The sequence below is a fragment of the Eutrema salsugineum genome, unplaced genomic scaffold (genome assembly GCF_000478725.1).
Source record: "Eutrema salsugineum unplaced genomic scaffold, Eutsalg1_0 scaffold_7, whole genome shotgun sequence".
Taxonomy (NCBI): Eukaryota; Viridiplantae; Streptophyta; class Magnoliopsida; order Brassicales; family Brassicaceae; genus Eutrema; species Eutrema salsugineum.
This window is the reverse complement of record NW_006256486.1, coordinates 3,812,469-3,824,224: the sequence shown is the minus strand read 5'-3', so window position 1 is coordinate 3,824,224 and position 11,756 is coordinate 3,812,469. Positions and strand designations below refer to the sequence as shown.

At 33.0% G+C, this 11,756-nt stretch overlaps 4 protein-coding genes across 5 annotated transcripts in view; 1 reads left to right on the top strand and 3 right to left on the bottom strand.

Moving 5' to 3' along the window:
* Positions 1 to 2,560, bottom strand: part of LOC18011223 (proline-rich receptor-like protein kinase PERK7) — a 2,728-nt gene extending 168 nt beyond the window's left edge. Inside the window, exons 1-6 of the mRNA XM_006393211.2 lie at positions 1,884 to 2,560; positions 939 to 1,550; positions 767 to 853; positions 594 to 664; positions 300 to 521; positions 52 to 213 (exon numbers count right to left, since the gene is read on the bottom strand). Of these exons, the coding sequence (XP_006393273.2) occupies positions 52 to 213; positions 300 to 521; positions 594 to 664; positions 767 to 853; positions 939 to 1,550; positions 1,884 to 2,535 (1,806 nt within the window). The 5' untranslated portion in view covers positions 2,536 to 2,560. The remainder of the gene's footprint in view (positions 1 to 51; positions 214 to 299; positions 522 to 593; positions 665 to 766; positions 854 to 938; positions 1,551 to 1,883) is intronic.
* A 714-nt stretch (positions 2,561 to 3,274) lies between these two features.
* LOC18011105 lies at positions 3,275 to 4,312 on the bottom strand. Its single transcript, XM_006393210.1, has one exon. It carries the CDS (start codon positions 4,310 to 4,312, stop codon positions 3,275 to 3,277), a length of 1,038 nt encoding a protein of 345 aa, XP_006393272.1.
* Positions 4,313 to 5,233: 921 nt separating this feature from the next.
* On the top strand, positions 5,234 to 7,916 carry LOC18011088 (ras-related protein RABG3e). 2 transcript variants are annotated; one of them, XM_006393208.2, is made up of 7 exons: positions 5,234 to 5,438; positions 6,219 to 6,245; positions 6,396 to 6,495; positions 6,899 to 7,045; positions 7,142 to 7,222; positions 7,323 to 7,468; positions 7,593 to 7,916. In XM_006393208.2, the coding sequence occupies exons 1-7, from the start codon at positions 5,386 to 5,388 to the stop codon at positions 7,657 to 7,659; spliced, it is 621 nt and encodes a 206-aa protein (XP_006393270.1). In that variant the 5' UTR covers positions 5,234 to 5,385; the 3' UTR covers positions 7,660 to 7,916. The 2 variants fall into 2 exon arrangements, with proteins under 2 accessions (XP_006393270.1, XP_024006306.1); XM_024150538.1 differs by lacking the exons at positions 5,234 to 5,438; positions 6,219 to 6,245 and having other exon boundaries at positions 6,263 to 6,495.
* Positions 7,917 to 8,472: 556 nt separating this feature from the next.
* LOC18011087 lies at positions 8,473 to 9,160 on the bottom strand. The gene is made up of 2 exons (XM_006393207.2): positions 8,955 to 9,160; positions 8,473 to 8,865 (listed from the first exon to the last, which is right to left on the bottom strand). Exons 1-2 carry the CDS (start codon positions 9,009 to 9,011, stop codon positions 8,674 to 8,676), a joined length of 249 nt encoding a protein of 82 aa, XP_006393269.1. The 5' UTR covers positions 9,012 to 9,160; the 3' UTR covers positions 8,473 to 8,673.
* Between the last annotated feature and the right edge of the window lie 2,596 nt (positions 9,161 to 11,756).

Below are 11,756 nucleotides of genomic sequence, written 5' to 3'. Positions count from 1 at the left end.
TGACCAAATTTTTAAATTAAAACCTTGCATGATAGTCAGATATATACTTACCTGACTCATTTTAGGGCGGCGTCGACCAGAGTGCCTAACGGCTGCAGCAGCACAAGCCACCATGCGTGCCATCTCATTAGGCTCGTAACGGTTCTCAAGAAATGGATCAACCAATTCTCCATATTCTCCACCCTGAGCTGCGTTCATGCATAATGGTCTCGCCTGCGTGCCAATGTAAAAAATAATGTTTACTTTCGTTTTTGTTTTGAGTTTGAATTAATATGAATGTACAAGTAATATAGACTCACCCAATCGACCAAACTGTCTTCCATATCCCCACTTAGATCAACAGGTCTGCGTCCGGTTATGAGCTCAAGAAGCATAACTCCAAATGAGAAAACATCTGATTTCTCTGTTAATTTTCCACTCGATGCATATTCAGGAGCTAAGTATCCGAATGTCCCCATGACTCTAGTCGACACATGCGTGTAGTTGTCTTGAGAGAGCTTAGCCAGACCAAAATCTGCAACCTGGAGATCAATTGAAAGGAATGTTATGGAGAAGATCGTAGAAACAAAAAGGTCAACTAATTTAAAGCATACCTTGGCTTCGAAGTTTAGATCAAGCAGAATGTTTGAAGCTTTTATGTCTCTATGGATGATTTTAGGATGACCTTAACACAATTATCAGACAAAAACATATAAATGTCATTTTTCTTGGGCTTTGATTTTAGTCATAAGGCAAAAAAAAAAAAAAAGAAGAGAGGTTCACTCACAATCTTCGTGTAAATATGCAAGTCCTTTAGCTGAGCCTAAGGCAATCTTGAGTCTAGTAGGCCAATCCATCACAGTCCCACTTTTCCCTATAAATTCCATTGATTTAGTGACAACGTAAGCTATTTAAATATATACACAAGAACACTATAAAACTCATCATTAATTACATACCATGAAGGTGGAACTCAAGTGTGTCATTAGGAAGAAACTCATAGACCAACATCCTCTGTCCTCCTGAATTACTGCAATATCCAACAAGAGACACGAGATGTCGATGATGAACTCGGCTAATGATCTCAACCTCTGCCTGGAACTCTCTTTCACCTTGTCCACTTCCCGCTTTAAGGCTCTTCACCGCGATCTCTTTACCGTTAGGCAAGATTCCTTTATGAACATATCCAAACCCGCCTTGTCCTAACAGACGGTCTTTTGAGAAACCTTGAGTTGCGGCTGCGAGCTCCTCATAAGTGAATGTACTTTGGTTAAATCCCAAAGCCACTGCAGGGTGTGGCGGTGGTAGAGATGGAGCGTATGGACCTGATGAGAAATTTGAGCTCATCTCGCCGCTATTGATCACATTTAAGCCTCCTCCTGACACTGGTGGTGCAGGTGGCGACGGCATTGGCTGCCAGTTTCCTGGAGGTGGTGGTGGCGGCGGTGAATTCACCCAGTTTGTTCCCATTGATCCAGGAGGTGGAGGTAGATTCACAATGTGATCATTTTGGTTGTAATGTTGTTGTTGTTGCTGTGTAGCAGCACTATTGAAATACTGATCACCACCAGCTAACATCAACCAAATAAATTATGAGATGTAATTTAAAAGTTAATACGATTCAGAGACTTTGCAGAATTTTCCTAGTTTTTTGGGTACCAAGAAACAAAAATTTACGCTTTTCTTGGTTAACAAGAAAATAAGTAGAACTAGGTCAAACTAAAGGTTAAGCAATGATTAAGGTTCATGGTTTGTTTATGAGATGGTGTTTGAAAGTGAAGTGTCGATTCATTTGGATCATCTAATTTCTTGGCTAACAAGAAACAACATTCATGCTTTTTTTCATGGCAAAAAGATTCTAACGGGGTTTGATTAGGGTTCAATGTGGTTTTGTATATACGTACTTTTGCCTGCAGCGAAAGCATTGCTTCCGTAGTACGGCATCTGATCAAGCTTTGATTTCTTCTTCTTCTTCTTCCGCAAACAACAGACGCAGAACAATATCATGACAAGGAACAGAAGTCCAGCTGCAGCCACAAGTCCTATAACAGCAGCCATGTTCTGACGATCGTTACTTGACGAATTCGAGCCACCGTTGCTTGTAGGAGACGCCAGCGATTTTGGTGGCGACGGTGAGCTATGGTCAGAAGTCTTGGAATGCGGTGGAGGAGGAGGAGAATTGTTTCTGCCTCCGTTGCTGCTACCATCATTTCCTTTGTCATTTTCGTTGTTATTGTTGTTTTCCTTGCCATCTTGTTGCGGTGGGGGCGGTGAAGGAGGAGATGGTGGAGATTGTGATTGTGATTCAGACGGTGGTGGTGGAGGCGAAGAGGAAGAGTCATTGGAGGAATTTTCCGGCGAAGGAGGAGGAGGTGATTCTTGTTGTTGTTGTTGTTGGGGTGGAGGAGCTAGAGGTGAAGACGGAGGAGGAGGAGAAGGTGTTGTTTGATTGTCTGAAGGAGGAGGAGATGTTGTTTGATTGTTGGAAGAGGGAGACGACGGAGAAGGGGGAGGAGGTTCCGGCGGTGAGTTCTCCGGGGATTGCCCCTCCGCCATAATCTCTCTCTTTCTCTCTCCGGTGGTTTTCAATCCGAAGTAATTGTGAGATGAAACATCTAACACCCAACTCTGTTCCTAGGAACAAGGAAGCTCTTTTTTTTTTTGTTTAATTCTATTTTTAAGAAAAGTTGGGAATTTTTTTTTGTTACATCTATATTTGGGATTTACAGCCTAAGGGAAAAAAAAAATTTGCAACTACCATTTTGTTGGTTTTTTTTTTTAAAAAAAATTTGGTTTAGAAAATGCCTTTCGTTGAGAAGTTTGAAACTCCAAGGCCTCCCGCTTACTAAAACGGGTACCTCTAAACCAACTGAACTACGAGAAGCTATTTGTTCCTTTATTCTTATTGTTAATTCTATTTTTTTACCACTGAAAATTATACCACGAATATTTAACTTTTTTTTTTGTTGGTAAACAACGAGTATTTGTGGTAACTTTACTTTTAATATCAGGAATAAATGACAGTGTAAACAATTTTGATTAAAAAAAATCAGTTTTTTTGATAATTATGACTATCAGATTCTTAATATTTGTAAGATATTTTTTCTTGTATTTAATTTTTTTCAGTATTTCTTGTAAGTCAAAAATTCTTTCAATTTTTTGGTAATGCATTAATAGATTCAATTAAAAAAAAATACATGAAAAATTAGTAAAATATTATATCTCCGAAGATGATTTTTTTTAAGAAAAATACTACTTGTAAGTAACTAAAAAAAAACTAAAGAGATGAAGATGGTCATATATACGAAGAGGAGAAGGAAGCAGGGGGATTAGGGTTCTTGGGGACGAATTTGCGAGCCCAAACATGTTTTCCGTCAATAGTGAACTTATTTTTACACCTTGCCCTCACAATCTCTTCAATCTTGGATGCACATTGCATCTTCAACACCATCTTCGCAAACAACGGCTGCTCGTCCTCTTTCACTTCTTTCATCTGTATCGCTTCTATCACTTCCCCAAATTTCTTCTCAAAGTAAACCCTAACTTCCTCTTCCGAAATCGGATATCCTTTAGAGAAAGTCAGAAAAACTGTCCTATCATCAGCTGGGATCTCCTCTTCCTTGTTCTCTTCCTTCTCTGCCTCCTCTGTCTCTGCATTGATCTTTCTTGTTGCTTCTGTAACAGAAGAAGAAGGAGTAGAAGCCCTTTCTTGTTGAACACTCAATCTATTAACGGTTTCTTGTTGAACACCCAATCTGATTTTCTTCATCTCCTCAATGATTTTCTCTGTCTCTAAAGCCAAAAGTCTCTCCTTGTTGTACATCTCTGCTATCACAAACAAATCTTCGAAAGCCCTGTTGCAAATATCGTTCAAATTCTTTCCCAACACAAAGAGAAAAGTCTCGCGGTTTTGGTGAAGGAACCTGAGAGTAAGCCTGCCTCCTGTCACACTCATGATTAAAGGTATAATCGAATTATCATCGTTGTTGTCTGCAACCAATAATGCTGAATAATTTTGGTTGTATAAGAGAGTTAGACACACAACGATTTCGTTAGCCACCGCGTCAATGAATGCGTCTGGTAACGAGATCAGAAACGCGATTAAGTCGCGAGCGTAAGCGATTTGCTCGAGCAAGAAGAGAAAACCAATCACTTGAGAAGATTGGTTCATGTCTCGGTGTAGACCGAAGACGAGACGTGTGAACAGGGTTCTGTCGATTTTGTGGAAAGCATTGAACTCTTCTCTTGTTACACCCATTGAAGACGAAGAAGGATCAGTGTTTGAGTAAGATGAAGAAAAATAAGAAGAAGAAGAAGAAGAAGAAGAAGCCATGATGTTGCTTTGTTGGGGTTTTGAGGTGGTGGCGATGTGATTTGAGTCTGTAGACAGATTATAAAGATGATTTATTCAAATTGGTGAAGAGTTGCGATCTTAATTTTCCTTAATTTTCTTTTGAATTGGATAAATTCCTTTTTTGTGATTTTCCTCATTCAATGTCTCTAATTAATTACATTGAAAGTCATAACCTTCTGAAATAAAAAGGAGATTGGCATCTTTTTAGTGGTTTAATCATGACCCTTCGCTCATCGCTCAACCCTAATTTTTTAGGTTTATTTTTTGTGTTAAGGAGCCCTTATTTTTCTTTTTCTCACATCATTGTCCTTAATTTTTCTTTCTTTAAGGAAGATCCTTAAATCAATATTGCTATAAAATAAAATAAGAACTCATTATTCCAAGTCTGACATCTATTACAATTTTTTATTTAATAACTAAATTTTTACGGTTAAACATTTTATAATATTTAAGGAAACTTATTTATATAGAAAATAGATTTTTTGTTTGATTAAAATTTTTTTCCGGCTTAACAAAGAATGATTTTTAAGTTTTTGACCAGGATCCGACTGATTATTCAAAGATGAATTTAGCCATTAAAAAAATTATATGTCAGAATTTTATATGTTATATTTTAATTGATTAAGCGAAAATAAAAAAATAATAATAGAAATCAATCTTAAAAGATAAAAATTTTACCGTTAAGCCACTGCCACTTGATTAATATTTTATATTTCATAATTTTTATTTTACAGTTGAGCTATTTTTGAAAAAAACTATAATATAATTGATTCTTGATAGTATTTCTTTCATTGATAAAATAATTTTTTTTGGGAGCTATCCACAAACCAAAACATTCAACTAGTAATATCCAAAAAAAATTAAAATAATTAAATACAGACAAGGTTTTTCAATTTTTGTATTATTATTTTCTTTAAAATACAGGTCGGCAACAGCGTTCAAGGAGAAGAGAAGAAAGAAGAAAACAAACACCGACTTTCATAAACACCAGAGAAATCGCAGAGCTTTTACGCTTGTTGAGAGAGAGAGAGAACCCTCCATCGTTGATTTCGATGCCTTCCCGTAGAAGAACTCTCCTCAAAGTCATCATCCTCGGCGATAGCGGGTCTGTTGCACTCTCTCTCTGTATATGTTGTATATGTGTATGTATCTGCTTCTACAGGGTGATTTAGTGTTTCTTGATCAGTAAGATGGTACTTTTCCCGGATCGGAATTTTGGTGATTTAAGTCAAATTTTGTGAATTTACTTTTGATTGGATTCGATCTGAATTGGGGTAATCTCTTAGGTTAGGTGGTTGGATTTTGTCGCTTCTGAATTTAATTTTTTTCTGTATTTTGTTGGAATTTGAACTATAAAGCTGTAATTTAAAGATTTGCTTAGCTCTCAAATACCACCAATTGGGGAGAAATTTTGCAATCTCGTAGGTTCTTAATCACATGGTGAATTAGTTGAATTAGCCTCAAGTGAAGCTGCTTCTTAAGTGCTTATTGAGGTCATGTTTGATGTTTACTTGGTGGTTTCTCTCAGGTTTCGTGTTCTCGTCTTTTGACAGGGAAAAATCGAATATTTTTTTTCTTTACCCAAGACTTGTATCATATTCGTTTTGCCGTTTGTTTGATCCTGCTGTTATAAGTGAGAATTGTATAAGAAAATCATTTGGCCAAGTGTTACCAGTCAAAGGAGAATTCGTTTGTTAAACTTGTTTTAGGCTTAATTCTCTTCTTGGTTAGAGTGAATACGTTTCTGAATCAGATATATCTCTGTCGTAATGAGTAGTGAAGCTGTCGAGCTATCTGCAGTTGTATTATTAGTTCAAACATCTATTTTGGTCTTGTTTAGTCAAGCTAAGACTCATTGTGCATTTTTGAATTTGTGATTTTGCAGGGTTGGGAAGACCTCTTTGATGAATCAGTATCCTGAATTGTGTGTGAATGAAGTTTAGAGGATGATACAATGGTTTCTCTCAATATGGAATGATTACGTTCTTTGGTCTCTGTCTTATGGTTATGTTATGGCGTGTTATCTTCCCTACTTGTTTCACTTTTACAATTACTCCTTCAGATATGTTAACAAAAAGTTCAGCAATCAGTACAAGGCGACCATTGGAGCCGATTTCTTGACGAAGGAAGTACAATTTGAAGACCGACTTTTCACTTTACAGGTTTGTTGTAGCAGCTGCTATTTATAAGGAAACTACTTCCACTTTTTCTTTGGGTAGATTGCACTTTGGTATGAGTTTGACTCCTATTTGGCAGAGGTAAAACTGGAGAATAGAGTTGATTAGTTTATGAGCTTCAAGCTGATCTTTTTGATCAGTGTCTGCTTAACTTTTTGAAGGAAATTAAGTCCTCTGCAATCTCATCCCAATCAAATGATAGGCAGTTGCTAATATATATCGTGATCATTCCAATATTGGAACGGTTAATACTGGTTTCCAATGTGATTCTTAAAAGGATATGCTTGGGCATGATCGTAGATAGGAAAACACAAAAATGGGTTGGTACTCTGTGTTGCGTTCTTTGCTTTGATCATTAAGAGCTAAGGTCTTGCTTTTGTATTTACAGATATGGGACACGGCTGGTCAGGAAAGGTTCCAAAGCCTTGGTGTAGCGTTTTATCGCGGTGCTGATTGCTGTGTACTTGTATATGATGTCAATTCCGCAAAATCATTTGAGGATCTCAACAACTGGAGGGAAGAGTTTCTGATCCAGGTATGTATATAGATAGATTCATGCTCTTCTCCCACATCTTCATTTTTTTTCCAAGAAAATAATTCTGATTAAATGCTTTTCTAATGTAATGTTCAGGCAAGTCCTTCGGATCCAGAGAACTTTCCCTTTGTTGTTATCGGTAATAAGATCGATGTGGATGGTGGAAACAGCCGGGTGGTACGTATATAATCTCCATGTTAATTATATATACATGAATATCCTTGAAAGTTGAAATCTCTCTGCGTTGTTTCCAATCACTTTTCTTGATTTTTTTCAGGTTTCAGAGAAGAAGGCTCGTGCTTGGTGTGCTTCAAAAGGAAACATTCCTTACTATGAAACTTCTGCCAAAGAAGGCACCAATGTAGAAGACGCGTTCTTGTGTATTACCAAGAACGCAATGAAGAGTGGAGAAGAGGAAGAAATGTAAGTTAAAACACGCAATCGCAATCACGGGTTACTCTGCTTATGCTTCTTTTTTATTTGTTTTTGTTTTCTTGGGTTAATGGGTTCGAGCTTCTGTCTGAAACTTGTTGATATTTGGTCTTAGGTACTTGCCAGACACCATTGATGTTGGAATCAGCAATCCACAGAGGTCAACAGGATGTGAATGCTAAATGGATTCTTTTTCCTCTGCTACTTTCACCACCAGTTATCTCTCCCGCTGAGGTTTTTACCCTATTGTGTAAATTTGTTGTTCTTGCGGTAAATTTTTTTTTTTAAGTATTACCGTAATAAATAAATAAAAAAAGTAAAAACCCGAATTGGACTCGTTAGTGTTTGTGGCCGTATATTATGGATCTCTTTTTTCTACATTAATAACGTTTTATTGTTGTCCAGTACATTTATGAAAAGACTTTATGAGTTCCTTTTTTTTCTTACTTAGTTTTTAACTTTACGGATGACTAATTTATTTAATTTATCGTAATGTTGACAGCGACTACCTAAACACATATCTTATAAATAAATAATTATATTAAACTAAATAATAAATACATTTGTTGGAAAAACTAATTACATTTGGGTATGTAACCTACATTTTTTATGGTTTTATTATTATATAAAGTTAGTGAATTTGATATTCTACAACTTTGTTTTCAAATCATTAGATTCAATTGTAAGTGAAAGATCTAATAAAAAAAGAATTCGAGAAAATAATATATGAAAATAAATTGATCAAATACGATTTTACAGTTCTTTCGATAGCTTTTCATTAAGAGACGTCAAAAAATCACTTAGAGATCTTCAAACAAAAAAAAATCACTTAGAGGTAAGTTACGGTAATTATCTAAAACAACTGACCATCTCTTTCATTGTTTATAACTAGAATTTTATTTTCGACCTAGATAGATTCACAAAATGTAAGAAAAAGACACAAAAGGCAAACCACCATAGATTAATTTATTATTTATATATAAACAAAAAACGTCAAGCCATTAGCCCATTACCACACAAAGACTCACATTAATGGTTAGAAAAAGTCCCTTATCGCTAGGGTTAACATTTCTTCAGTTATACTTAAACAACTTAAGCAGCTGTTCTTTACTTAATTATTACACACATGTACGTGCTTGTATAAACCGATACATACATAAACACAGAGCCATTAGTCATATATTTTTGAGAATGACTTATACATTAGGATTGTGGTAGATGATGACGATAGATTTGGTGTTGAAGTTCTTGACGAATCTCTCTTTTGCTGTCCTAAATGGATTGTTGAGAAGCTCCTTGATTGGTTCAGGTAGTGGCTCATTCTTCATCACCTTCTTCCAATATTCCTCTGCAACTCCTCCTGATCTTCCTTCACTCAGATTCACAAACTATACAAACAAAATATAGCATTGACTTTAAAATACATGTATAAATCAGATCTTGAATAATTAGGTCTTTACTATGAAAATTGCTTTACCAGGAGAAAGCTGAAAAGGACAAAGAAGAAGACGACCAAGTAACGTTGTTGCTTCATGTCTTTTAACTTTTGTTTTGTTGTTTGAGGGATTTTTTTTCTTGATCTATGTTAAATCTTAAGGTGCTAAGTTTATATATATAGAGACCCTTTTTAGAGGAAGTTGTTTTCTTGATAATATATATAAATTCCTCTCTCCTTGTATTTTATTTTTTAGTTGAAAATCATTAAATACTACATTGTAAGGTCAACTTTGTACTGTGTATATTTATAGTAATATCATATTGTAAACTAATTTTTTATGTTTATCCAAATTTCCGAGTGGTAGGCCGCTTGATTAAGGATTTTGTCTATTCTTCTCTGGAGCAATCAACTATTACAGGTCAGATAGCAACACCAACATCTTTTATATGTATTAAGTATATATAAGACTTATAGAATTGCATAGAACATAGAAGAATTCGATGATTAATTTTCGAGTACTTAATTATATAAGAAGATTCCGTGATTAGATAAGAAGGATAGGTACAACATAAATTATATATCGCAACTACAGTTCCACTAAATTTTTTTTTGTGAAACACTTGGTATTAGAAAATTCAAAACTAAGCACTAAAAAGTATGGGTGTGCAGTGTACTCAAAGATGTTTTCTAATTTTTTTGTTGTTGTCTGTTTTCTAATATTTACAATAAGTAGAAACTCTATAAATTACTATTTGATAAATTAATAAATTTTATAAATTAATAAATTTTTCAGGTTTCAAGTTGGGTCAGTTCAAAATTTAATACAAACCGATAAGATAATAAAATAATAACTAGTTAACTTTTCCGTGTCTTGCGCGGGTTGATATAATTTTTCATTTGGTTATTTAGAAATTTAATAGTAGTTTGGATTCATTTGTTTTATTATTCTCTACTGTTGAGTATATTTGTTTGTTAGATTTCTTTGCATTTTAACGTTTGAAAACATGATCATGAAAATAATATAAAAGAGAGTAAATAAAAATATATTAGTATCCAAATAATTTAGTTTAAATAGTTTTGAGATCTTTTGATCATTGTTCTATGTATTTTAGACGTAGTGTTTTTAAGTATCGTACAAATTTATTCGATTTTGATAACTGTTTTATGTATTTTAAACATCATAAATACTATCATTTCATTAGACATTCAATTGATTGATTTTTTACTTTTTCGTTAGACTTGATTAATTATCAATTTTATTAAATTTGAAAACGGTATTGACAATAAAGTGAAGTATTAAACAATAATAATTTATATCGATAAGTTATTTCTTATTTTATACTTGTTTAAAAAAACATTAATATATGTTTATCTAATGACTCTATGAGTTTTTAGTTAGAACGAAGAATGAAAGAATAGGTTTGAAAGTTGTGAGAGAATTAGAGAAAAGTGGCTGATATTTATACTAAATAATAAGAAATTGAAAACCCTATAAACATAGGAAATTGTAAACACTAACCTATCTATCATAATAATTAGCGACATTTCATTAGTTATAGATGATTTTCTTAACACTAACCTATCTATCATAATATTTATATATTCTTTTTTTTTTAAACTTTTTATTAGATATTTTTAAAAATTTTGATATTTTTTTTTTGAAACGACAGTCTATTACTTTTTAAATAGATTCTATTTTTTGTTTCTTTTAACATTTTTGTTAGATTTTTTCTAAATTTCGGATACATAAGAAATAGTAAACACTAACCTATATATTATAACTATCGAAACACTAACCTAGATCTTTTTTTTTTAAATAGTCGATGGGTTTTATACACCATTCCATAAGAGATATAGATTCTATTTTTTTCTAAATATTTTTGTTAAAATTTTTATAAATTTTAGTTTATATAATTTTAAAAACGGTTTGATTGACTGTGAAATTAAGTATTAAACCATAATAATTTAGACCAATTTGTTTTAAGTTTTTTATACATCATCACATAAAAACCAATAAAAAAATAACATGTAATTACAAGTTGGGGCTAATCGGTATTTTTGCAGCCGAAATTCATTTTGAAACTGACACGTAAGTGAAAAGTTGTTAAACTCGCTGTGAGCGCGACACATAAGCAAATCACTACACAATAAGTATATATATATTAACAAAACTTTTATGTAAATATATGGTCTTATTAAAATTATAAATAAATAATTACCATAAATAAAATTTAATATAAATATATAAGTAAGATAATATATTAAAATATGAGTTTAGTGAAATTTTTATTTATTTTAAATTTTAAATTTCTTGTAACTTATCTTTAATTTTAGAAAAAATGTTTTAAAGAGTAAAATATTTAAAAAATCCCTTTAAAATTAATAAAAAAAATTATTTTTTATTAAAAATCTATAAATTAATAATTCTATAAATTAATAAAATACTAAAGTTCTAACATTATTAATTTATAGATTTTTTACTGTAAATCACAAATGCTAGTTCTTTTTTATTTGCAAAACAAAGTTTTCCTTAAATTTTTAAGGTTGCTATTCGTATATTTGTTAAATGTTTTTTCTGATTCTCTATTTTGAGGATAGTGACATACTGACATCGTTGGTTAGATTTTATGTTGGTTTACTCTGATGATTTTAAATTCGGTGATAAAAAATGTAAAAATGTTTTTTCTCCTTTTAAAATTTTGGCCCCACAAGAAGAATATGTTGGCTTTACTCCGTGAGGGTTATTTTAAGTAATGAAATGAACAGGCCAAAAGTTGGATTTAACCCAAAAAAATACTCCATATTGTTTAAGTATGAACAAGTATAGCGGGTCAACTTTCG